Below are 27,139 nucleotides of genomic sequence, written 5' to 3'. Positions count from 1 at the left end.
GACGTGAGTCTCACACATAAAAGGCACAGACACCGATTGGATGCAAAATGATGGAGTGATAAAGTGCCCAGGGTCGGGGGCGTGGTCTGGAGTCACAGTGCCTGGGTTAGAATCCCAGCTCTGCAACTTCCTAGCTGTGTCACCCAACATTTCTGAGCGAGTAACTCAACATTTCTATGCCTCAGTTTCTTCATCCATACAGTGGGATACCTACTTACTGTGCTAGTCCGGGGTTGGCAGGTATTTTCTTCTGTAAAGGGCCAGAGAATAAATACTTTTGGTTTTGGGGGCTGTAGAGTTTCTGCTGCAGCTACTCACCTCTACCAGCCATGGTAGCACAAACACAGCCATAGACAATTAGTGAACGAATGGGCGTGACAGTGTTCCAATAAAATTTTATTACGGACACTGATATTTGAATTGCATATAATTTTCAGGTCACAAACTGTCCTTCCTTTGATATTTTTAATAATAGTGAAAAAACCCCACCAGAAACCATCCAACTCACTCTTAGGTCACAAGCAAAAATAGGATTTGGCCTGTGTGTTGTCATTTGCAGTCTCCTATGCCAATCTCTGTGAGCGCTTAGCACGGCAGCCAGAACACTGCCCTCGAGCTGACATCGAGCACCTACTATGCGCTTAATACATGTTAGCTATGATCTCCCTGGGAGGTGTGAATACGCCGGGAGGCGGCTGTCCCCGTGGCTGGCTTGTTGGTGAGGCTCAGGCCATTGGTGGGGGTACGGGGTCTGCCTTGGAGGGGGAGCAGCTGAGCGGGTTATCAGGAGATAATCCATTATGGCTCAGGCTACCACTGGACAGCAGTGTTCTTTCCCTGGTCCTTCTCTGCTTGGGGAAAGGGCCCAGAGCACTGGCTTAGCTGCCCAGAATATGCCCCACACCCACCCTGGAGTGAGGACCTCCTGTCACACCCCCCAGGCCTCCCTCCAGTGTACCCTTCCCCTCCACACACGCCGAGCATTCTGGGTCAGCTCCTGCCTCAGGGTACAGAGCAGACCTCGCCCCAGTGTCAGTGACTAAAGCAGTTTATTCACAAGCGGCTCCAGCTCCAGGCCTGAAGCTTCCTCCTTCCTATCTTTGGCACCAGGCAGTGATTGTCAGGCCTCAACATCCTTGGGTCCCAGCCCAGGCTGGGGGAGTGGCTGAAACCCCCAGCTCGGGGCTTTGGAGGAGTCTTTCTCTCCGAAGAACTCTGTCAGGCTTCACTCCTGGCCTTTGTCCAGGCCGGCCGCATTTCCTCGGCCCCATCTGTCTCGGTAGCAGACGTCCTAAGGGTTTGGGCTGCAGGAACTATCTCATCCTGGGCGGCTGCGAGCATTGCTGGGTGGGGTCCAACAGTCCCTTGCGCATGCCCAGGCCCCGCCTTGTTCAAAGTAGACTTGTAGTCAATGTCTCTGAAAAGTCCAGAGTGGGTGCAGAGGATCCGCTCTGTGTGCAGGAGACAGGGTCTACGTTCTCAGACCATGGCTGGTGGTCCTGGCTCGGTCTCTCTTCCCCAGCCTACCTCAGGACTCAGCTGGCACCTCAGTGCCTGTGAGCTGTCTGGAGAAGGCCCTCTCCAAGCTCAAGGTGTTGTATCTGGGGGGCGGCGTGCCCGGCACCTGGGCTGCTGGGGCTGGAGGTAGGCACAAGGCAGAGGTGAAAGTGGGCAGGTCATCGTCTATATTGAGGCCCAGGTTGTCCTGACCCTGAGGGCTGGGCGGAGCCTCGGGGCAGGGGGACGCCTGTCTCCGGGCCCACCACTCCTTGGCTTTGTGCCACTGGTGGCGTGCGACGATGGACAGGGAGTCGATGAAGAAGACCTCGATGATCTCAATGATGCAGACAATGGAGCAGCTCATCCACAGGCCCAGCTGGCCACCGATGTTGGACAGAAGCATCTCGATCTGCAAGGGAGGCCAAGCCAGACTATCAGGAGGGACCCCCGCCAAGTTGGCTTCATGCAAAGACCCCAGTTCCCAAGGGAGTCACTGGCTGTCCCTGGCCCCGAACAGGTTTGGGGGAAAATGGGGGCAGCCTTCCTGTCCCCTCTTACTCTGCCTGATCTGAGGCTTGGTTGGCCTTTGGTGACCCTACGAGCTCAGGCTGGACCCCCACAATCTGACTCTGCTCCCCAAGGCCCAGGACAGGTCCCAGGAGGAAGCCACTCACGCTGTTGGCAGGGCTCTCCACGATGGATCTCTGGTTCAGGTCTTTGTAGAATATCAAAAGTTTGGCCAAGTCTGTCCTGTAAAGATTCCAATAGGCGGGGCCAAGGTGAGTTGGAGGCCTTTGCACTCTACCAGATGGACAGCCTCTCAGCATGGCTCTCTCTCTCCTGCCCAGCTCCCAGCACGGACCAGGCTCTGAGCTCCACAGGGTCTTAGAACCTGGTTTATGGGTTTCCTTCTGCACCACAGAGCACATCTCTGGCCTGGGGCTGGTTCACTCATTCACTCAAAAACCATTTCCCCACCTGTAGACTAAGTTCCCTCAGCTGCATTCCCACAGTACAATGTTCTTCATTAAACCTTGACATTGTAGTTGTTTGATTGCAGTCTAAAACATGAGGCACGTTGGGTATAAGGTCATAATGATAACAACCATAATAACAGCTAGCATTTACTGACCACTTCCTGTGTTGCCAAGCACTGGAAGAACCTTATGTGTTCCAAGAACCTTATGTGAGTCAACTTACTTAATTCTCACAACAACTCTATGAGGCAGGTATGTTTTAACTGTACCCATTTTACAGATATGGCAACTGAGACACAGATCGGATAAGTAACTTGCCCAAGGCTACACAGCTCATGATTGGCAGAGCTGGTATTCAAACCTAGAAAGATCTGGCCCAGGGCTGGGCACTGTGGAGACAGTAATGGCCCAGAGAGATGTGGGTTCACACGGCAATCCCCCCACCCTCTCCCATCTTTGTCTCCACCTGCTGAGGTCCCTGAACTCTGCCCTGGCTGATTTTTGCTAAAGGTCCCTTGGAAGCGAATTTCGATGTGGAAAATTCAAGTGGAATTAGAAGCTGCATGGCTCAAAGGAGTATTTTTCCAAGTGGGTCGAGATACATCAGGAAGCCATGAAATAAACTTACTGGGTCATGACCAGTACCTTTTACAAAATGAAATAGAAAAGATCAGATTGCATCCACAGAGAGATTCGAAATTTTTATCAACTGGTATGGGCACTAATCATTCAGAATTGTGCTGTGACCAATTGGGATGGATGTAAACAATTGGTTTGGTACACGAGTGTGCAACATTTGAGAAGCAGCTCGAATGCATTGTACATCATAAGGGAGTACTGTTTCATGACAATTTTATTTCAGTTATGTATTCAATGGGCCACAATGGAAAAAGTATTTTCATACTGTGGGTCATGGTCAAAAAGTTTGAGAGCCCCAGGTCTCGAGCAGGGCCTGGCTCATGACAAGAACTCAGTAAATATTTGTTGCATAAAGAAATAATGAATGAATGAATAAATGAATGAAAAGGAGAGCGTTTTGCACTGAGGAGTCAAGTGAGGAGGCTGGGACGGGGGCTGGCAGAAGCAGAGGAAGCAGGGTGGAGGTCAACTTACTTGTTGAGTTTTTTCTTTATTTGGCCTTGGTCCCAAGTGAGAACAGACAGCAACCATTTCTGTGGTGGAGAAAGAAGTGGCCTGGGGATGCCTGGAGAGACCAGAGCCAGCCTGTCTGCCCTCCCCTCTCAGCCCCAGCCCCTGACCCAGGCCTCCCCTGTGGATCACCCCTGAGGCCAGAGGACACAATCAGAACATAAGTCTCCAGGCTGAGGGCTCCAGGGGGAAGAGAGGACAGAGAACTCACCTCGGAAACCTCAGATGGCCACTGCGCCAGACTGGTGGTCAGCGTCCACTCCTTAAAGCTACATGGAGAAGGGCATGGAGTGAGGGTGGGTGGCCTGGCCCAGCCCAGCCCTGCTCATCCCACTGCTTTGGGTCCACTCACCTGCAGGCTTCCTTGCACACCGACTGGCAGCCCAGCTCTCCCCAGACAAAGGCCTGGTGCAGTTCATAGTAGCAGTACACTGAGGGACAGGGTGCAGGGTGGCATGAGCTTTGGGGTCACAGGACCCTTCCTAGGGTTTTCCAGTGGTGCCCCCATAGTCTCCTTTTAATGATTTCACCTTCCACTTTCTACAAACACTAGTTCTCTGGAAACAATTTCTGGCTTGTGATTTTGAGAGACAGAATACTGCCACAGCTAAGAACATGAGTTGGGGTCGGGGGCAGGTTAGCAGCCCTTGCTTTGGGTCTAGCTTTATTGCTCCCTGGCTGTGTGACCTTGGGAAAGTTGCTTAACCTTTCTGAGCCTCAGTTACCTGTTCTGTCAGAGGATACTATCAATAGCTCCTACCTCCTGGAATTGACAGAGGTGGTCAAGGTTTTAGCACAAGCTGGGGTGTAGCATTTGATCCTTAATCAGAAAGTAGAATTCAAGCCAGGCTTCACAACAGGAGTGAAACTGGTCGGTGTCTCTCTATCAATATCTCCCTCAGGCCAAAGGCCATAGGGGCAGGGTCCCGGGAGCGCCTTAGCTATTGCCAGGGCTGGGCTGACCCCGCTCCTGGGGTGTGCAAGGCGGGGGTGGGTCTCACTCACTCCAGTTGGGGTGCTGACGGTAGTTGCAGTAGTTGGCTCCCTGAGGTAGAGGCTGGCTGAACTGGGCACACCCACATTTCTCCACCATCTTTGCCTGGAAGCACGAGTGAAGGCAGATCTGAAAGACAAGACCCAGGAATTCCCTTAACCTCCTTGCACGTGGATGCCAGAGACCCCTTCCCTACATCCCTCAGTCAGAGAGGGTCAGCTTCCCACAGCCTTGGCAGACAGCATAATGTAGCCCTCATGTCACAGCCGATTGGGCCACAGGGACAAAGCTAGAAAATTTATTGGGAATTTAAATAGATGTGGATGCCAGGTTGAGCCAGAGCTGTGGTGGTCATTTTCCATCATGTAAGTGCTGACCCAGATATAAGTGGGAAACTTGGAGCAGGTGCTAAGAAACAGAGAGAAACAAACCCAGCCCCCAACTTTCTGATTCTCAGGTCCAAGCCCTCCAGGCTGGATCCCTGGGGATCATAATAGCCACGAAGCTTACAGCATAAAAGCTAACAGTGTGGGCTCGGAAGGCAGGCTGCTTGAGTTCAAATATCAGCTGTGCTACCTCCCAGCTGTGTGACCTCAGGCAAGTTACTTAATCTCTCTGATGCTTTGGTTTCTTCATTTTTGAAATAAGTATAACAAGGCCTACTTCATGAAGTTGTGAGTATGAATTGAAAGATGTAAAGTGTTTGTAAATGGTAGCCTCTCACTAAATATTATCCAAAGTATCTTTCTAACGAGCTGACCCCCCCCACCCCCCACTTTTTTTTTTTGGTCTTGAAGTCAGTGTGAATGTGTTTCTATTTCTTACAAGCAGACATTGTCTGACTACTGGTCTCTTTTCACTCAGTGTCTCCACCACCCCTCAGCTCAGCTCTGGTGGAAGCTAGTGGACTCAGTGCACTCAGGGCACGTGGTCCTTTTGTTCTGCTGGGATGATTCTCATTGGCTCTCTTAGTGTCCTGGTGGGAGGCGAAGGGCAGACTGCCAGAACAGGAGGCAGTGTAACAGGTGATCTCGCTCAAGGGTTGACATAGGTAATACACTAGCGGGTGGTGGAGATCATGGGGAACCAGAGAACATGTCTCGTTTGATAAGGCCACTCCACCCACTGTTTATCCTGTAGGAATATGGGCCCAATGTTGCCAGACCTTGTTTTTCAGGAGAAGCTAGAAATCTGGGTTTTCTTGTGAAATTCCCTGACTTTTAAACACCATCCAGGAAAACCAGGTGAGCAGGGTGGAAGGGACCTGGGAGCTGCCACTTAGCAGCCCCGGATCCAATCCAAACTGCCCTGGTGACTGCTGAAGAGCACACAAGTTGCCCAAAGCCATCAGTGGGTGAAGGGCATCCCTCACCCAGTGTCTCTCCCAGACTGCTTCCTCCTCCTGTCCCTTGCTCGCCAAGGCCCATTTAGGAAGTGGATCTCAGCTGTACATTCTGTTCCATGCAAATCTCAATGAATTAATTAAGCTCTGGTTACAGATGGATTGAAGAGGACCGGAGCCAGTTGGCATCATTTGCTCTTGAGGTCCTTGGATGAACCCCAGGATTCTAACCACAGTTCCCAGTCCCAGACACACCCCAGCCTATATATAACTTTGTTTCCTGGGTCCAGGCCACAACCCGGGGCTGGGTGCTGCCCCCAGCCTGTACCTGGAGGGAATACGTAGCATTGTAGATGTTCGTGATCAGCACGCCATTCCAGTCCTCCGTGCACCGGCTGTAGGGCTCACTCAGCTTGAAGGACTCCGTCTGTAATCACAGCAGCACACATTCAGCCCTGACCTCCCCCAGGACCCAGACAAGGGGCATTTCTAGCAGCTTCGAGGAGCTGAGCAGTTACCCAGTCATTCATTTAACAGATATTTATTGAGCACCTACTAGGAGCTTGATGCTATTCTAGGCACTATGGAATCCACAGTGATCAAAACAGACAAGTTCCATGCTCTTGTGGAGCTCACATTCTAGTGGGGTAGACAGATGGTCAAAAAGCAAATAAATCATTCTGGATCTTTTTTGATAGTGATCGATGAAACTGGGTAGAGACTAGAGGGGTTGGGAGGAGGGGGCAATCTTTCTAAAAGTGATTTGGGAAGACATCTTTGAGAAAAAGACAGGTTGGCTCGACATGGAATGGCAACAAAGAGCTGGACTTGCCAAGAAAGGTAGGAAGAGGATTAGACAGAGGCAGCAACAAGGCTGGAGGCGGGAGAGGGCCAGGGCGGCCGGAACGTGCTCAAAGGGAGAGCCGTCGCTGGAGATGAGGTCAGAGAGGGTTGCCAAGGCCAAATCATGGTGGCCTCCTATGCTGTGCTGAGAAATTTGGGTTTGGATTTGGTTTTCAGAGTGTAGTGAGCCACTGGAGAATCCACGGGGAGGGGCTGGAGGGATTAGAAAGATGAGCAGTGACTGTGCTGTGCGGGGTCCTTGTCTCAATGAAGGACTCATTTCCTACCCTCTTGTCTTCTGGTCCCAGAAGTTGACTTGAAAAAATGGACTTTCTTAGAGAGGACCAAAGAATACCCAGCAGGGCAGAATGATACCCTGATCAGAGGAGGTAAGAGCATCGTAACTCACTGTTCGAAAGCCTTATTAAATTAAGTTTTATTATGGCTTACTACGTTTGGTTCTAGCTTAATATTTGTCACTGCAAAGGAACAATCCAGACAAGCCAATTAAGAAAAAAAAAAAAGGGTAATGTCTCCCAAGGGGGAATAACAACTGAACATATCGTGACCATATCATAGCTAGGATTTGGGGTGTGTATGTGTGTGTGTGTGTGTGTGTGTGTGTGTACAAAGAGTTTTGTTTTGTCTTTTATGAAATGGGGAGGGTAAAGGACGAATGGATGGCAGACTTATGGGAGGGAAGAAAATTCTTTTCCCTTTGAAGAGTGGATGCACAGAGAAAAAGGTGATTGGGTCGGGGGAAGGAATCAAGAAGTTTGGCGCAGGTAGAAACTACAGACATCTCAAGTGGCTATAATCTCTTTCTGTCTGTATTATAATTCATCTGTTGACCCATTAGTCTCCCTCAATTAATTGCAAATTAATTTGTCCTCCGGGGCAAAAGTGCTCATTTGAAAACGTTTAAACGGAGGAAGCAGAGAGGAAAGTAGCGGTCTGGTTTCCTCTCTTCCCCCCCGGGTGCCCACTCCAACAGGTCAGATCTCGATCCTGAGATCCAGACACACATCACACGTTCCCTTTGCCCTGCAATGTCCTCTTCTCACTAATAATAAAGAGTGAGTGTCTTTCCACGTCAGTACAGAATAAACAGACTTATGTCATTCCTCTAATAGCTGGGTAGCAAACTGATTTAGAGCCTCTAGTGCATGTCAGGGCTGGGCTGGGATCTGGGCACGAAGATGCCAAGCAGTGTCTTCCCTCGAGGACACCTCCATTCAATGCTACCCTCTAAGCTTCTCCAAGCAGCAATCTCCCTGATCGGATGTCCCTTGGAGCCCCCAGGCCCAGGATGTCCACAGAGCCTAGAGCGTCAGCTACTAGGTACAGGGCTCTACCTGCCTGTGGGGAGAGTTCAACAGCCTGGCATCTAGAGGAGAGGGTCCGTCCACGCAGGTAAGCCCTGTGCAGCTGGTACAGGTGGCTGAGGCTCTTTCTACTTTGAGAACTGGGCCATGGACCACTTCCAGAAAACTGACTGTTTTTACGCTTTTTGAGCACTCGATGGCCCTTTACTCTGCAACAATGCTTATCAAACTCAGAGCTCCTGGGTTATTCAGGTTACTTCCTGAAACACCTGGGGGCAGGGGCAGATGGGACCAATGGCCTTTTGAGAGGGGAAGAGAGGTCTTTAGATTCTCAAAGCCTCAGCTAGATGTACTTGGACAGAGCCTTGGCTTGCTCTCACTCTCTCTCCCCCGCCGCCTTTCACTCCCCCACTTCACTGTCAGTTTACCAGAAGTGCTGATCTGGGCAGCGTGGGGAAACATTTCGGCTTCTGTCCTGACCCCTAGGGACCCGAAAATGAGAATGGGTATATATGTATGTGTGTGTGAGAGTGTGTGCAAGTTTAGATGGATAGATAGATAGATATGTGTGTGGCGTGCACAGGTATGTGTAGGTGTGATTAGGCGTCTGTGTGCACACGTGTTGTATGTGGGAACAGGACTCATTTTTACCAAAATGAGGTCCTATCTGCTTCCTCCTGAGAATCCTGGAGGCGGAGGGCAGTGGCACAGAGTCCTTAGCTCACCCCTGTGCCAGGGAAAAGCCCAGGTGGCAGCAGGAGGCTCTAGGTGGAATTATGGGTGTTTTAACTCTTTTTTCTTTTGTTCTGTTTTTAAATTGTAATAAATTATAAACGTTATTTGTAATGTTATAAAACAATTTATAGATATAAATAATTATAAAAGTTATCTTTATGTTTCTAATCAATGGAGGAAGAAAGAATGATGCAACATATGACGTTAGGACTACTTGTTAAGAATTTGGAGGAATTCTGCATCTCACATCCTGCAGAAATAAAATTCTAGTGGGTTAAACTATCAAATGAAATAATAAAATAACTGGAAGGAAAATCAGCTCAGTATCTGACCTCAAGGAGGGAAAATCCTCAATAAACATAATGACTAAAGAAGAAAACAAAGATTTTGACTATGTAAACCTCTGATGTCTTTGCATGTGAAAAAGTAGCATAATGAAAACTAAAATGAAAGCACACACTGGGAAAGATATTTGCAATACATATGGCAAATAATTAGTACTTTCTATATACTATATGGAACAGATCAGTATCTTACTCAATATCTCACTCAGAAGGGTATCACGAGGACAAGAAAAATCTTCCCTAACCCCTCTTTTTGGTTCAAATATTCTTCCTTCCCTTCACATCTCTTTTCTTAAAAAAATGTATAGTAAATAGCCAATATTTTTGGAGCACCCAATACGTGCCAAGCACTGTTTTCAATTTTCACATGAATCAACTCATTGAATTCTCACCAGACTATGCAGTAACATTATTATCATCCCCATTTTACAGATGAGGTAACTGAGACACAGAGATCACACAATCAAAATGCAAAGCTGGGGTTTGGACCCCAGTTGTCTGGCTCCAAAGTCTGAGCCCTTAATCCCTGTTATACATATGCTTGTGAAGAGAAGTGTGTGCATGCTTTAAGATAAAAATGTACAGTGGGAGGATTTCCCTGGTGGCTCACTGGTTAAGAATCTGCCTGCCAATGCAGGGGACACGGGTTCGAGACCTGGTCCAGGAAGATCCCACGTGCCGCGGAGCAACTAAGCCCGTGCACCACAACTACTGAGCCTGTGCTCTAGAGCCTGTGAGCCACAACTGCTGAGCTCGCGTGCCACAACTACTGAAGCCCACGCACCTAGAGCCCATGCTCTGCAACAAGAGAGGCCACCGCTATGAGAAGCCCGTGCACCTCAACGAAGAGTAGCCCCTGCTCGCCGCAACTAGAGAAAGCCGCGCGCAGCAACGAAGACCCAACGCAGCCAAAAATAAATAAATAGATCTTAAAAAAAAAATGTACAGTAAGGTTTGCAATGACAGTGAAGTCGCGCCCCTCTCCGGGGCCTGGCTCCACACTCCCCTGAGTGGATTTGCCCTTGCCTGCTTCCTCATCTCTCATTCGTGATCCAACCCATTGTACTTTGGTTTCTGTTCCACTCCGTCCACTGAAAACTGCTCTGGCAGAGAACCGATGACCTCTTGGCTGCCCAACCCAACAGCTTTTGCCCTTTACCTTGCTTGGCCTCTCAACTGCGTTTGGCACCCTAGCTAATACCTTCCTGGAAACCCTCTTCGTTTCTCTGACACCAACCCTTTCCAGCTTCTGCTGCTACTTTGGTCCCTCTATTTCTCCATTTTCTTTCTGCTCAGCCCTTAAACATTTGCATTCTGTCTCAGGTCTTGGGTGATGGCATTTCTTTCCAAGTCTAGAATTATGCTAGATGTAACCCCACCCTCAACCCCGCCGTGGCCTCCGGATTTTTCTCCTGAGCTCCAGGTTCACAGCATCTACTGGCAGGATGTTTTCACCTTGGTTTCCCAAAGGCACAACAACTTGGGTATGTCCCAAACTGAAATGGTTATTTTCTCCCCCAAACCTACCCTTCTTGTATTCCCTAATTTAGAACGTGGCACTTCCATCCAGCCCACTACCCAAGCCAGAACGTAACTATCAATCTAACTCCCCCTGGCCTTTCCTCAGTGACCTCGGTTGTCAAACCCTGTTGCTTGTAATACCTCTCAAATCCATTCACTTTTTTTTTTTTTTTTTTTTTTTTTTTTTTTTTTTTTTTTTTTGTGGTAGGCGGGCCTCTCACTGCTGTGGCCTCTCCCGTTGCGGAGCACAGGCTCCGGACGCGCAGGCTCAGTGGCCGTGGCTCACGGGCCCAGCCGCTCCGCGGCATGTGGGATCTTCCCGGACCGGGGCACGAACCCGTGTCCCCTGCATCGACAGGCGGACTCTCAACCACTGCGCCACCAGGGAAGCCCAATCCATTCACTTTTGCTCATCCCCACAGCCATTGCCTCAGCTAGGGCCTCGTCATTTCCTTCTAGTGTTACTGTAAATACTGCGCTGTCTCCAGTATCTTGATTGCACTTCAGCCAAAGCGGTTTTTCAGAATGACTCACTACATGGCTTCAAATCCTTTCTGCGACCCCTTTGTAATTGCTATGCCCTTTGCCTGGACTAGCCTTTCCTGATACTACTTGCCTGACAATTGTCCTTTAAGAATCCAACACCTAGAAAGCCTTCACCAAAAGCTTCTGTCCTGGCTCCCAACCACCCATCCATCTATCCAACAATATTTACTGAGGATCTACTACGTTCTAAGAACTGAGCCTGGGAACAAGATAGAGAAGGTCCCTGTTCTCACAGAGCTTGGACTTGCGTTGCAAAGGTATGTTATCTTCCCTTAAACGTGAATCTTTGAAGGTAGGTGCTCTGTTGTATCCATCTCTGAATATCCAGTGCTTTGGACACACATGCCTCAGTGAGTGAAGGAAGATTAGTTAACCAACTGCCTGACAAGCTGAGTCTACCAGTTTAACATGCCTATCGAAAGTAAATAAATAACGAAAGAAATAAGAAAGGAAGTCTAGTTTGTTTGGACTTATTCTAGTGGCTCTCTGGTGACCTCTCAGTAATCCCTAGTTTTTTGTTGTTTTAAATGCTCATAAGTCAGAACTAGAGCTTCCTGACCCTGCTCTGTGGCTTTGATTTTGTGTATCTCAAATTAAGTGTAGCAGAAGACCGACCCATGCCTTTGTTTACCATCATTGCTAAAGAGAGCATTCGCTTAACAGTGTGATGGATATTTCTCTAAGCTCAGGGAAGAAAACCAGAGGGCAATTCCTTAGTTTTTGTACTTTCCCAAGCTCTAAGTGCGCAGACACTGTGAGAGGCAGAAGGTAAGAATGTGCTGCAAATCCCAGGTGCTTCTTCAAGGTACAAAACTGCCTGAGAAATGTTGGATCAAAATGTTCGCTATTCTGATCTGGGAGTTTTGTAATCCGCCAGTGAACAGAGGAATCAGAGACCTGACTCCTTAAGTAGTAAGCTAAAGGGACTTCCCTGGTGGTCCAGTGGTTGTCTCCGTGCTCCCAATTCAGGGGGCATGGGTTTGATCCCTGTTTGGGGAACTAAGATCCCACGTGCCACACGGTGAGGCCAAAAAAAAAAAAAAGATAGTAACTTAAAGTCTTTTCAAACCACAGTTCGAGCAGGTTGGGGCTCAAGATTTTTCCTTGGGCAATCAGCATTCACACAGCCCAAGCTGGTACACAACACTTCTCACGTTGGAACAAATTTCCCACATTGAACAAAGCCACTAAATGACACGGCTTCACAGATGGTGCCATCCTGATGTTTTCTCTTGTCCAGGGTTGCCCTTTGATGGGACATGGTGAGGCACCGAAGCCACAGATGCCAGTTTATCTTCTCTGCTGTCTCAACTTAAATACCACTTCCTCAGGAAAGCACCCCTTGAACTTCCCCTCTTCTCCCTATTAAAAAGCCCTAAATCAGGCATCTCTGTGATATGCTCTCATGCATCCTGTGTTTCTCCTTCTTAGCACGTATGATGATTAGAGTTAATCACCTGTGCAGTTTTTTGTTTGTCATTGATTCTCTCTGCTAGACCCTAAGTTCTAAAAGGACAGCGACAGTCCTGGGGACACTGATGTAGCCCCAGCATCTAGCACACAGGATGTGCTCAGAAAATGCTTGTTGAATGAATAGATGATGGAGGAATATACAATCCCCAATGCCCACCATATCACTTTATAACTCACTCTGAAGCCATCATTTATGGCTGTGCTAAAGCTTTGGTGTCATCCTAGCTTTACTTTCTCTTAGGAAGACACACTTTTCTTCTCTCATTCTGAACTACTCAGGTTTCTAAAGCTGAGGTTCCTGAGTTTGTGGCCTCTTGAAATGACCACTGGAGTTTGGTAAAAATACAGATCCTTGGGCTCATCTCTCAGAGACACTGATTCAGTAGATCTGAATCTACTGACCAACAAGTTTGGAAATGACTGCGCTGGAGGAAAAATTTGTGAGGGATGAGGGCTAATATGTTTAATTTGGGATACTGAGGTTGGATATAAACAAAGCCATGAACAAAGAGTCCACAAGGAGATTTTCTTCCTCCATAAATAGGTGAAAAAATGCCACTAAGAATGACTGTCAAAAATTATAATAGAGTTTCCCTGGTGGCGCAGTGGTTGAGAGTCCACCTGCCGATGCAGGGGACGCGGGTTCTTGCCCCGGTCCGGGAAGATCCCACGTGCCGCGGAGCGGCTGGGCCCGTCAGCCACGGCCGCTGATCCTGCGCGTCCAGAGCCTGTGCTCCGCAACGGGAGAGGCCACAACAGTGAGAGGCCCGCGTACCATAAAAACAAACAAACAAACAACAAACAAACAAACCAAAAAAATTATAATAGATACCATTTTTTTCTTGACAGGTTAGCAAAGATTAAAAATTGGTTAATACCCGTGTGGATACAACCTTATTGGAGGACAACTTGGCTAATATGCATACTGATTGATATACTTCTAGGAAGCAATCGATGACTACACCTCACATTGCACCATTGTTTTTAGCTGTACCTGGAAACAATCTCAAGTCTATCAACAGGGAATTGCTTCAATAACTTACCCACACAATGGACTATTACGGGTCTTTAAGAAGAATGAGGCAGAATCTATATGTGTATTCATATGGAACTATTTCCAAGCCATAGTGTCAAGTGAAAAAGGGGGCAGAACAGTATTTTGTATTTGCATGAAAGGAGAAATGCCTATACCCACACACACATGCTTGAAGCGGACTATCACATCCCTGGCGAAACAGAGAAACAGCAGCAATAGTCTCTGTGCAGAGGACGGAGGGAACCAGAGGTCAGGGATAGAAGGGAGATACATCTGCATGGTAGGCTCCTTGTACTGTTCGGGTTTTTTACTTTGTGCATATACTCCCTTTAAATAAGTACTTAATAGTTATTCTATTAGATAGAGCAAGAGACAGAGACAGAGAGTGAGAGAGTGAGACAGAGTGAGACAGAGACTGGCATAAAAAGACCCCAGGCCTGCAAACAAGAGACTGTACAAGCATGGCCAGGGGCGTCTGAGCACGCCCCTCGCCTTGACCTTGTGCTTCCATTGGGCGTGACTGACTCAGGGATTGGAGTCTGCAGCCCAGATGTGCTTTCGTTGACAGGTGTGAGTGTTCTCAGCACCTACTGAGGTCAGAAAAGGTCAAAGACTTGAGGGGAGTGGCTCTCGGTAAATGAGGTGAAACTGATGGAAGTAGGATGGTCCAAATAGACCTTTGATGGCCCAATGACTTTCCAATAGTGGTTTACATGCCCCAGTGGCCTCTAGGTGTCCCAGAAAGGTGTTAATCTGCTCTATTTATACTAGTGACAAATACATAGTTAGTGTCTGACCAGCACAGGTTCCATAAACGCTGACATTTGTCTCTGGAACAAGGAAGGTTCCTTCAATTCTTATCCAAAATGGCATCCTGTCCTTGTTCATCCATACAAAAGATACAAAGACAGCCTTTAGTATAACCACTAGAATGACCACTGGGGTAACCATTGGAAAATACTAGACCATGCTTCCTTTTGAAACCAACAGTCTTTTCCATAAGCTGCACCTCACTGGTTATCCTTCAACAAAATCTGTCCTCCTCCCCAAGCCGACAGGAATCAGAAAATTCTCTTACCAGGTGCATCCCTATGGAGGTGGCCATGGCCGTCTCAATCTCTGTTCCCACATCCTCGATGAAGGGGTACTCATATTGCCGATGGACAATCACCTTAGCCCCAGTGGAGGACACCAGGAAGGGGTTGTACTCCTCTTCGTTTAGGTACAATATGACCTGCAGCCCTGGGAGGATAAGGCAGCCTGCTGTGGTCAAAAGCCAGGAGAACGTTCCCTGGTGGTCGCCTACCTCTCCCACTGCTCTGAGATTCTCAAAACCAAGACCCAGGCATTTCCCACAAGTGAAAGGTAGACAAGGGTGAGACTGGAAACTCCAGCCTGACTTGTTCGCTGCTCTGTCTCCAGGGCTTAGCACAAAATAGGGCTCAGAAACAGTGTCACTACTGCAGGTTTGCTAAGCATAAGGAAAACTACTACCCTGCCCAAGACACGAATCTCCATGTGGTTCTCTGAGATGGGGAGTTCTGCTGGGCACCCAAAGGGACACACAGAGCTGTGGCTGCTTAAACCCTCAGGGAGAGACACCAGTGGTGAATCTGACCACTGGCCTAACTCCTCTCCCTGTTCCCACTCTTTTTTTTTTTTCTCTTGCGCCTGCAGTCTAATCTGAGCCCAGCAGACAGAGGGACCTTTTAAAATCAGGAATCAGATCAGGTCACTCCCTTGCCTGAAACTCTTTAGTGGCATTTCATTGCATACATGGGGATGCCATAGAATAAAGTCCAGAAACCTGACTGTGGCTCTCAGGGAGATGATGATGCCTCCCTCCTCACTCCACTCTCCCCTTCCATCAAGAAGCTCCAAGCAGGCTGGTCTTCTTTCTGTTTCTGCAGCACACCAAATCCATTTCCTTCTTGGGGTCCTTGGACTTGCTAGTGCCCAAAATGCTCTTCCATGGCCCTTAATGCGTATTTTCCATCTTTAAATAACCCTCCTTCCAGAGGCCTTTCTGGACCTCCTTATCTGAAATAAACCCCCCATCTCAGCCCCAGCCACTCTCTCTACCCGTGCGCTGCTTTGTTTTCCTCATAGCGCTCGCTAGGATTGATAACCAGATAATATCTATGTGCTTGTTCACTCATTTATCTGTCTCTCTGCAACAAAATGCAAGCTCCCTGAAAGCAGAGATGGCATCTGTCTTATTCACCACTGTGTCCCTAAGGCTTGGAAGAGGGCCTGGCATACAGAAGACACTCAATAAACATTTGGTAAACAAATGAGAGCAGGGCCTACATGAGTTGAAAGAAGAGAACTTTGAGAGTTATTCTGACTTCTTCTATTTGTAAGTAAAGGAAACAAAGCCCAGAGTGGGGAAGCGATTTGCTCAAGGTCACACAGCCCACATTCAGCAGAGCCAGGATTGTGCAACAGTTCCCAGACTACTTCTTCTTCCCACCGACGTGTGTGCCCTGAATTATGGTTTCTTGCAGATTTGGTAAGAACACAGAGAATACAGTAACAAAGATGAGGTGTCCAGGTAGGTTTTCCTCCATGACAAGACCTTGCCTTTCCTTGTAGGAGTATATCTATATATCAAATCATGTTCAATTTGTTTAGGACCTTTCAAGAATTCCTTTTGTAGGTAAACCAGTCCAGTCTGTTGAGTTCCTGCCTTCTCTACAAAAGTCACAGTAGTAGAGTAGTAGTAATACTAATACTGGCGGTAGTAATTATTGGTGGTGATAGTAGTAGCAGCAGCAATGGTAGTAATGGTAGTAACAGTAGTAATGACAACCACATCTAGCATTTATTGTGTGTATAGTGTGTGTTATGGACTGAATTTTGTGTCTCTCCGCAGGTTGCCCCTCTACCCTATTCATATGTTGAAGTCTTAATCCCCAATGTGATTGTATTTGGAGATTCAGACTTTAGGCAGGTAATTAAGGTTAAATGAGGTCATACGGGTGGGCCCTAATCCCATAGGATTAGTGTTCTCATAAGAAGAGGAAGAGCCAACAAAGCTCTCTCTCTCCACAGAAGACAGGCCATGTGTGGACACAGAGAGAAGATGGCCAACTGCAAGCCAGCAAGAGAGTCCTCACCAGAAAGTGAATTTGCCAGCAACTTGACCATGGATTTCCAATCTCCAGAACTGTGAGAAAATAAATGTCTGTTGTTTAAGTCACCCATCTGTAATATTTTGCTATGGCAGCCCAACCAAACTAATACAGTGTGTATCAGGTCTTATTCTAAGTGCATTTTATATTTTGTCTTCTCAATTACCTTGTATCATCGATACTACTATTATTCCCTCATTATACATGAAGGGGTGTAACTTGCACTGGGTCTCACAGTGAGTGGCTGAGCTGGGTTTTGGCTCCAGAATCTGTCATCTTAACCAAGATAAAGGTGTGTTTGCTTCCCTAATCTCCTGTTCAGCACGTCTGGATTTAAGTCCATCTGGAAGCTGCCTGCCCAGCATTACTCACTCCAGTTACAAGCTTAAACCCGAGTGGTTTCCCTGGGAGAAGAAACCCCAGGGTTGTCCGTGTTGCTCTCTCAAAAGCAAAGAGGAGATGTCAAAAAGGAAAACAGACTCTGATAAAGAAGGAAAGAACCGACATGGATGTTGATGGAAACACTGCAAGAAGAAAAGTTGTGTCCCAAGTTTCTGGCCAGGTGGGGAAAATCTGCATCTCTGGAAGGCCTAAAGCATCCCCAATTGTCCTGCTGCCAGCATGCTTGCCATTAGAGCACCCCAGGGTCTCCTTGGTGCAGATTTCCTTACCGTATTCACTGCCTCCCATGGAGGTGCTGAGGATAGTCTCATTCTGTCTATTGTTGAATGTGTAGCAATTCCCATACATTGGATGGTGGAAACGTGTGAAGTTCCTATGGGGGGGAGAATACAGGTCAGAAAAGGGCCGTGCTGGGAACTCCCCTCATGCACCTGAGCTGAAGTCCAAATGGGCAGTGCTAATGGGCCAGCTCTCTTTTGTGGACAGTGGATGATAGACATGACTTACTTCCCCCATCTTTCCTCTGATAGATGATAAACAAGGCCCCTCATCCAATTGACACATGTTGATGTAGAACCGCTCTCTGCTTTCTGTTCTCCCTCTTAATCTTCTCACCTCCATCTCCATCCTGACTTGGCATTCTTTGTGCCAATATATCTGCCCCCCATTTCCTCTACTCTTGAATTTCTCAGCCAACACTTGACTTTTTTCCATTCCAATTCCTGGCAAATGATCCCCAGAGAAGGAATTACATCATATGTGTCCTTATACTGACTTTAGAACCCAACCTTCAGGGAGACACCATTCCAATCACTCAGTTTTCGCAAGGGTCAGTATATCAACTAACATATAGAAAGGCTTAGTATTTCAAAAGAATGAAGAAAGCACTTCAGATAAGCAGGAACACTCTAGAATGTCCCGTGACTGCCCAGTCTCTACCAGGAATCTGAGTGTTATCTTAAAGGTGGAAAGTTCTGAAAGTTCACACATCTCTACATAGACCTTTCTTCCCTCCCTCTTCTTTCCCTCTCTCCTTCCTCCCTTTCTTCTTTCCTTCCTGTACTAGATCAGTGGTTCTCACTAGTATGTGTGATAGTAATATACAAGGTTATATGTCCACCATCAACTACTCTGTTTCTGTGAGTAATTTAATGAATTTAAGGATATTTTGACTCTACACCATCTCCACCTTCCTCACTGACTCTAGAGCTGAGCTCCTGTATAAGTCGTTTTCCAAAAGTCACGGTCAGTGAGAAGAGCACCTGCTACTCCCAAGACCTCAAGTTGAGCTTCAGGTGCATGCAAGGAGCCCAGCACTCAGAGCCGCTGGTCCTTGGAGCTGCGAGAGCAGCCTCTTCCCCTACTGACCTGGCATCACAGGACTCCCCATCAAAGAAGCAGGTGACCAGCAGCTCCTCAGCAGAGTAGCTCATGTTGATTTTCTTCTCCAGAGACACCTGTGCCATGATGTTCATGTAGTGCAACTTGTACCACTCCCGGATGGCATTAACCCCCGAGGTGAAGGTGTAGACTGCACAGCTGGATGTGTCATTTGAACACTGTGAATAGGAGGAGACACCAGGATGGAACTCTCAGCCCTACCAGTGGCCTTCAGAAGGACTGTAAGGAACTGAAACTCTAGATCAAACACTCAGGGGAACAGGAGGGATATCTGGGGCAAGGATGGGCTTCTTCTCACTTCTGGGGCCTGGGATACATCATTCTCAAGCCTCAAGGACCAAGAAGGGGCTGAGTAAGGAAGGACACAGAGCCTCACTCTCATGACTCCCTACCAAGCGAGAAGCAAAATCAGCTTCTTCAGGGTCCCCAGACATCCAGGCTTTGACTGATTATGGCTACTGAGTTCCCACCCAACTCTCACCATTTCCTATTGGGTCAACAGTCTAGAAATCGAGATTCTAGCCCAGACTCTGCCACGACCTCTCTGCAGAATCTTGGGCAAGGCATTACCTATCCATTATTTCACCTACAAAATGTTGACCAAAATACCATCCTTCCCCACCTCACATGGTAGTTGGGAGGACATAATACCTCATAATACTCTCATAATACCTCATAATACTCTCATAATAATGAGAGTTTTATAGGGAAACTGTGGTATATTCCAGATGTTCTCATTACACAGGACTTGAAAACTCTCCTAAAAGATGGACACCAGGGCTTCCCTGGTGGCGCAGTGGTTGAGAGTCCGCCTGCCGATGCAGGGGACACGGGTTCGTGCCCCAGTCCGGGAGGATCCCACATGCCGCGGAGCGGCTGGGCCCATGAGCCATGGCCGCTGAGCCTGTGCATCCGGAGCCTGTGCTCCGCAATGGCAGAGGCCACAACAGTGAGAGGCCCGCGTACCGCCAAAAAAAAAAAAAAAGATGGACACCAAAGGATGGATTTTTGTATCAAGGAGAACTTTATCTTATATAAGGACCCAGGAAGACTTCAAAAAGGCTCAGTGATTTAGAGAAAGGGCCATTTTTCCCTAGGATTTGCAACTGGAGCCATGAGGTCTCAAAATTGGCAACCGAGACTATAAAGTGGAGGTAGTTCTCATCTTGCAGAGGTGGCTGGGGCACAGAGAGGAGGGTGATGGTTGAGTTTGGCCAGGAAGACAATGGAATTCATTTCTGGTGAATGGCTGCTTCTTCAGAGTCCCTCAAATGGGACCAAGAAGGAGAGATGAGAAGTCAAGCTTTAGCACCTCACAAAGGCAAGTGCTGCTGGGAACACTGTGTGCTGCTCATTTTCTATTTTCTTCCTTCTGGTATCTGCACCCCAATTTGGCTTTGGTAGAACTTCCTTCCACCCTTTGGATACAGTCAGCTGAGACTGTCCATCAAGATGTCCTACCCTATGTGAGCCATCAGCTGACCCAAACTTGGCCAATCAGATAGTCCCCAAATGGGATCTGAATCCATCTTTATGGTTGGGTTAACAAAAAGACTGAAAACAGCTGAAGCTTATTTAATCCAGTAGCAGTATCTGAAACGACTTTTCATCATTTCTTGCCACTGGGATCCCTGAATCTTCCCTAATTTCTGTCCTTCAAGAGGCCTCCATGAGCTACTGGTTACCTTCTAAGACATTTTAATCTTAAGATTGCCTGGATCAGTTTCAGTTGTTTGCAGCTGATTCACCCTAACTGAGTGTGTTTCTTCCTGTGGGACTATAGGGCTAGTGGCAAAGGAGAAACCTGCCTGGACACACTATCCCATCCCATTCCCCGAAACCGTGAGGATGTGCATCTTACCAGCTGGAATCCTACCGAGCCCTTGGACTCATAGACATGCACGACGTCTGATGCCGTGTGAATGATTCTGCCACTGACTTTCCGCTTCCGTCCTGTGCGGAAGTCCCTTGCCTTGCTTGTCTCGCCCTTATCGAAGGCCAGCAGTGGGATCAGGTTGAGGAATTTTGACCCTGTGCCCTTCCTGGCCGAACTCCAGGACTCTGCCTCTCGGCGTTTCCGAGATGTAATCTCTGAAAAGCCAAACAGGGTCTTCAAGCTCCCTCTGGTCTCCTGTTCCAACTCAGCTAGAAGGTCCCGCACGGCACTGTACCTGTCAAGGTGGGAAGGGGGAGTCAGGGATGGAAAACCCCTCTGGCAGAAAGCTGGCACTACCCCATGCTGCTTTCCATCGATGTGCGTCAGCCTGTGCCCATCACCCCAGAGCACTTGGCCAAGAAAACCAGGCCTTTTATAATTTGCCCCCTCCAATGTGACCACTGGCTCAAGTAAATGGGGCAGGCTCCCCTATGACCCTTGTGTGGCTTCCTGTGGTTTCACCTTTGCCACCACTGTCTGCTTGCTCTCAGGGTGTGTTGATGAGTTTGCCCCAACCAGCATTTCTGGAGTGGTGACTGTCAGGTGCCTCCCATAAACCAGCCACAGTGAAGACAAGTAAATAACTGCTAACCAGGAGTCTCCCCAGGGGGCAGGCTCTGTCTCGACCCAGCATACTTGCCCCTGCCCATGGGTTCTCCTCGAATCAATGCTGGGAGGGAAGAGGTATAACTGTTACCTTGACAGCCCCCAAGGACACAGAAGCATGATCTGGGAGTTGACTACATGAAGCATAACAACACCATCTTTTAATTTTCACAATACCAAATGGTCCTGGCCTCCCTCTTAACTCTCCCCACTCTCTCTCTCCCTTGCTAGGGGCACAGGCCACACAGCATAGTGACTGAGCGTATAAACTCCAGAGCCAGACTACCTGGGTTCCAATTCCCCATTCTGGTTCTGGATGTGTGACCCTGGACAAGCCGTTTAGCCTTTCTGTGTCTCAGTTTCCCCACCTGTAAAATGGGGTTATTGGCAAGAGTCAATAAGTTTATTCTATCTATCTATCTATCTATCCATCCATCCATCCATGTATCTCTGTGTGTATGTATGTATATACACATATATATATATACACACACACATATATGCTGTTAAATGGTCACTGTTATTAATTTTATTAGTGTAATTATATTTGTTAATATTTCAATCCTCTACTACAACATCAGCTGCACTAGGACAAAGGCTGTGTTTGGGTCATTCACTTCCGTGCCCCAGAATCTAGCACAGTGAATGACAATTTGTAGATGCTGAGTAAAATATTATGGAACAATGGATGAAAGGAAGAAAGGAGCGGGGTGGGAAGGAGGGAGGGTGAGGTAAAGGGAGGAAAGGAGGGAGGGAGGGATGGAGGAAGGAAGGAAGGGAGAAAGAAAGACAGACTTTGAGGTGGAGGAGGAGTTTAGACCTGATTTTGATGTTGAGCTTTGCCATCAACTCATTGATGACTCTGGGCGAGAGAGTCGCCCCTGCTCTTCCCTTCTCCCCACCCTCACACCTGCTCTGACAAATTCTGCCAGATTCCGATGTGCCTCACAGATCAGTTTTCAATAATCCTGAGAAGGATTCCTATGACCCATTTAGAACAGGTCCTGCAGCAGACAATTGGGCAGTACCAAGGGCTGATCCTGCCCAGAGCCCAGTGATCTCAATTAGTGGGGCTGGGTTCGCTCAGATGAGCTGAGATGCTTCTGGAAGTCACCTAGGTGTCACGTCTGAGTCAGCCTCCAGCTCACATTCAGGGGAGAGTGAGGGTGTGAGCTTGGAGAGCTCAGGGGAAATGGCTAAGCTGGGCTGTGTGTGTGTGTGTGTGTGTGTGTGTGTGTGTGTGTGTGTGTGTGTATCTCCAGGGTAGGAGGAATGCTAGTTCATTCCGGGCTCAACCACCAAGCAAAAGTGATCCTTGCAGCCTTCCTCTCTTGCCTTCCTTGAGCTAGCCCATCCTCAGAAGTAGCTGATGGACTGAAACCTTGGTACAGATTTCAAACCTGGGAGAGGGCAGTTTCCCAACACTGGCAATGAATTCAAATTTCTAAAAAGCACGATTGCAGGCTGGAGTGTGTCACCTTTGGGAGGGGCATTGGCACCTGGAGGGGGCGTGACCCCCCTCCCTGTCCCTGCTCCTTCCTCTTACCTGTAAGGATTGATGTTGCAGATGGTGACAGCAGGAAAATCCAGCTTCTGGAAGTGGACTTTGATGGAGACAGAGACGGTGTAGAAGGATGAGATGAGGAGGGCACACTGCCAGAAAATGAGGGCCACGGCTGTCAGCGTGAGCAGAATCCAGAGCAGGCGCCGGAGGCGGCCACGGGACACCACGATGCGGCGGCAGCCGTGGGTGTTGGTGTTCAGACAGTACCACCGCATCAGCTCTTTGATGGTAGGTGCCTGAGGTCCCCTCACGGGCAGATTCTTCTTGATTTTGGCTTTGATCTTCTCTCCAGCAGCCATGGTGAAGATGGGACTTGGCGGGGCAGGCAAGCTGGAGGGGCAGAGAAAAAAAAGCAGGTGAGTGGGCACAGCCCGGAGGCTGGGCGCTGGGAAACACCAGCCCTCATGTCCTCAGAGGCTGCCTTCCTCTTTCCCTCTGGCCTGGACAGTCTGTTCTGAGGCCTTGACCCTTGCTCCAGGATATTTGCTTTTGGGCCACCACAGCTGCCAAAGAGCTGCCTCCTTCTCTTGTGGCCCCCAGGCCAAGCTCTCTGGAGGCTGGGTGAGGTGTAACCTGTGAAATCACTGCACGGTTTGCAGGAACTTCCCCCTAGGTGCTTGGAGCAGGAACCCTCTGGGCAACCCCATCCCAACCAGCCTCCACACCCCTCTTATCAAGCTTCATCGTGATTAGAGCATCGAGGGGTCTGATCTTAGTGTCTCCATTAGCTTGCCTTCCTTATGGCATCGTTCCTGCCTTGCCCTGCCCTCTGGTGCCCAGCTCAGTGTCTGGCACAGAGCAAGCACTTTGCAAATCGATTCTAACAGATAAAATCTGCCAAGAGAATTTCCAGGCAGCCACTCTAGATCATGTCCAGTCCCTTCCCAGCCCAGCTGTATCTTCCCAGCCTTTTCTCAGCTGCTTTACTGCAAGTGGAGTGTTTCTGTTTCATTTCTGTTTCACTTCTCTTTACTGTCAAGCCCTTAGTGTTTCTAGAGCACCTGATATAATAATAGCCTACAAATATTGACCACTTAATATTTGCCAGGCACCATGCCATATTTCCTTGATTCTAAGAGAATTTGGAGAATACACTTCGATTTAATAAAACTTTGTCTGGGGAAGAGTGTTGGAAAGCAAATGATCGTGTTCATCAATATACATGCTGCCCCTGAATTACAGAAACTTTACAATGTGAAATAATAATCTTTTAAAAAATGAACTAAAATAATATATAGTCTCATTAGCCTCACAAATGCATACAGTCTCTCTCTCCATATATCATATATATATAATCAATCTCTCTCCAAATATATATAATCTCTCTATATATTTCAGTTCATGTTTCAACAATGCCGTAAGGTAGGCATACTATTATTACTTCCAGATTACAGAGGAGGAAAATGAGCTCAGAGAGGAGGAGTAACTTGTGCAAAATTACACAGCTAGGCGCTGGATTGGAATCTTGCAGCCTTTATCACCATGGTATATGCCTTGAGGGGCCCGGTATTGTGCTGGGTGCTGCCGCCTCCCCAAGACAGTTAATTAACAGTCCGTGGGACTGAAGTGGGGGGTGGAAAGAGATGGAATCCTGAGCTATTTAATTCCCAAACTCTGGGTAGGTAGTGTGGCCACTTCCTAACACTAGTATTGGTGAGCACTGGTACTGGGGAGGGGGAATATGGAAACTCTGTTTCCTATGCCTACCGTAGGTGACAGTGGCAAATTACGATATACTTGAATTTGGAGTAGGATATACAGGGCAGTCCCCATGCCCCATCACATTCTTCAAGCAGGATTCTAGCATTGAGGAAATACTTTTTCTCCACCCCGAACCCATGGGGTATTATCCAAAATCGGGAGCTGGGGCAAAGGTGGGAGGCTTTCAAGTTAATGATGTTAGTGGGTTTCAGGTTTATGATGGCAAGGATGTAGAGTGCTGTGGAAGGAAGGTGAGACATCCAAAGGCAGCCAGACCACTCTAACCCTCCACAGACGTATATGATCTTGCTGTGATCTCTGACCCTCAAAATTATGCAAGAAGCCTCTTGGCAAGAAGAATGTGATTTACTGTGTTTTATCATTTAAAATATTGCCCATCCTCATCTCCTCTCTCACTACAATCCAAAAGCAAAAATTAGCAAGAGTTTGTTTTAAGAAACCTAGATCCAGGTACAATTTCCTGTCAAATAAAACTGCAACCCAGGGAAGATTTTCTCCTCTGTGAATGTTCAACAGAAACTGTGATTCTGGAAGCTTCTGTCATCAAACCCTCCATTTTCTCACTAAAGATAACTCCTGGGGTCCCTCTGCCCCATCAGCCCTTTATCCAGGACTACCTTGACCCCAGTGGATCAGCCACCAATGTTAGTGAAACCACAGGTGAAAGAAGGGAACCCATCTTGCACAGCATAAAACATATACATGTTCACACAAATAATATTTCAACTTATAAACAAAGCAAGGTTGTAGCTACCTTTAGGTTATACTGCTTGATTAAACAAGATGCCCCTGTGGAAGAATTAGTAACTGACACCCAGCACTCACTCTTCTAAGCACTTTCCAGGTATTAACTCATTTAATTTCCACAAATATCTTCTGAGATAGGCACCATAATTTTCCCCATTATACACATGAAATTGAGACACTGAGAGGTTAAGTAGCTTGCCCAAGGTCACCCTAGAAAGCGGCTGAGTTGGGATTTGAAACCATGCCTTTAACTACAAACTGCTCCTCAAATAATAATAATAATAACAGTAACAACAACAGCAACAGCACGAACAACAGAAATAATAGCAGCTATCATTTATTGGCCCCTTACTCTACTCCCAGACTTCCTCCTCCTACTCTTTTCACACATTACCTTATTTAATCCCCATTATTATTACATGAGGCACAGAGGAGAAGACGGAGGTGCAGAGTTTAGGCAACTTGTCCAATGCCACACCGGGAGGAAGGATTAAAAGAATTCTCTGGAGTTCCGGAGTCCCTCATGATTCTCTACTGCACCCCTCTCGCCCATTCCCGACCTCAACTATCCCCTAGACCTCAGCGATGGAACCCAAGCCTTGGGCTCTGGGCGCCAGGCCCGCGCTCATCCCGGGGGGCGACTCTGCAGCCCCTGACCTCCCCGCGCCGAGAGACTGGCTGCTGTGGCCGAAGCCACGTCTGCCCCAGGGCAGCCCGCGCTGAGGCCGCCGGAGAGAACCCAACCAACCCGCTTCAAGTGTTTGCTACATTCTGCAACCCCAGTCACCACAGAGGAAGCATTCCAGAGGGGAAAAGGAACGATCGCGGTCAGGTCCACGCGTCTCACCAAGGCCAGGAAGGGAATGAGCGGGTGCTGGGTGGAGAGACGAGGCGGGGCGCGGCCCCGGACACCCCAGACTCGGTTTCTGAGTAACTCAGAAACGTCTCCCGCCCCAGCTCTGCGTCCCGGGCCACGGCGAGGGCAGACAGCAGAAAGCTGGACCGAATGGACTTGGGAAGGTGTCCCAGCATCCCAGGTACCGGGAGGCAGCCCCGGGCTGATGCCCGCTCCGCCGCCGACCGGGAGGGCAGTGTCCGGGAAGCCCAGGGACCCCGAGGCCACTCCGGTGCCTGAAACCCCCAAGCTGGTGCGACCCGACCCGGCTGGGCTCACCTCACTCAGTTCCGAAGGGCCCGCGGCTAGCGTGTGCGCGATCCGGGTACGCTCCGTTCTGCTCCTCGTACAGAGAGAGCATCCCGCAGCCCCAGAGACCAAGGCTCCTGTGGGTTGGGCCCCGCCCCCTGGAGCCCCGCCCCTGGAGCCCCGCCCACTGGAGCCCCCGCCCCTCTGACCCCGACCCCGCCTGCCCAGGTGTATTTCCCCAGCGGCCGAGGACTCGCGGCAGCCCAGAGTGGGCCGCGATTCTGCAGCGCCCCCTGCCATCCTGAGGCCGCACTGCGCCCTAGCCCATCCTGCGCGGCGCTTTTAGGTGGTATCGCTCAGCACCTGCTGCCGCCCTGAGGCCACCCTGCACCCTGCATTCCAGCTGGGTCTGTGCGGCACCTTCCTCAAGCACCTCGCAGCGTCTCCTGCCGCCCTGTTACTGCCCAGCGCCTTCCATTCTGGTCCAGTTGGGCGCCCTCCCGCCCCCACCATCAAGAGAAATCCCAAGTAGCCTCCTGCCCCTGGCTTCCTCCTGACGTGGATGGAGCCTGAGGCTACTTCAGTGCCCACCTGGGCAGCAGGGCTGTTCAGGCAGGCCGCTCATCCTTTAGTCTCTTCTGCTGTCTTTTTATAGGCATTCACGCTGAAAACAAGACACAAGCTTAAAAAATTGCAAC

The 27,139-nt window shown here is 48.7% G+C and overlaps 1 protein-coding gene across 1 annotated transcript; it reads right to left on the bottom strand.

Annotated features, from left to right (window-relative positions):
- Positions 1 to 375: 375 nt before the first annotated feature.
- Positions 376 to 26,592, bottom strand: SCNN1G (sodium channel epithelial 1 subunit gamma). Its single transcript, XM_032606996.1, has 13 exons — positions 26,472 to 26,592; positions 22,811 to 23,158; positions 20,584 to 20,893; positions 18,690 to 18,880; positions 17,591 to 17,694; positions 14,864 to 15,027; positions 6,291 to 6,389; positions 4,632 to 4,749; positions 3,979 to 4,057; positions 3,838 to 3,895; positions 3,591 to 3,649; positions 2,175 to 2,250; positions 376 to 1,909 (listed from the first exon to the last, which is right to left on the bottom strand). The coding sequence occupies exons 2-13, from the start codon at positions 23,125 to 23,127 to the stop codon at positions 1,529 to 1,531; spliced, it is 1,956 nt and encodes a 651-aa protein (XP_032462887.1). The 5' UTR covers positions 23,128 to 23,158; positions 26,472 to 26,592; the 3' UTR covers positions 376 to 1,528.
- Between the last annotated feature and the right edge of the window lie 547 nt (positions 26,593 to 27,139).

This window comes from Phocoena sinus, chromosome 15 (genome assembly GCF_008692025.1).
Source record: "Phocoena sinus isolate mPhoSin1 chromosome 15, mPhoSin1.pri, whole genome shotgun sequence".
NCBI lineage: Eukaryota > Metazoa > Chordata > Mammalia > Artiodactyla > Phocoenidae > Phocoena > Phocoena sinus.
This window is presented reverse-complemented; position numbering and strand designations above follow the sequence as displayed.

Excerpts from the sequence above, each read along its gene's own strand:
- SCNN1G (XM_032606996.1), bottom strand. The coding sequence starts at position 23,127 with ATGGCTGCTGGAGAGAAGATCAAAGCCAAAATCAAGAAGAATCTGCCC. Across the intron at positions 20,894-22,810 it reads TGCAACATCAATCCTTACAG|GTACAGTGCCGTGCGGGACC; the intron begins GTAAGAGGAAGG and ends CCACCTTGACAG. Across the intron at positions 4,750-6,290 it reads ATGCTACGTATTCCCTCCAG|ATCTGCCTTCACTCGTGCTT; the intron begins GTACAGGCTGGG and ends CTTGTCTTTCAG.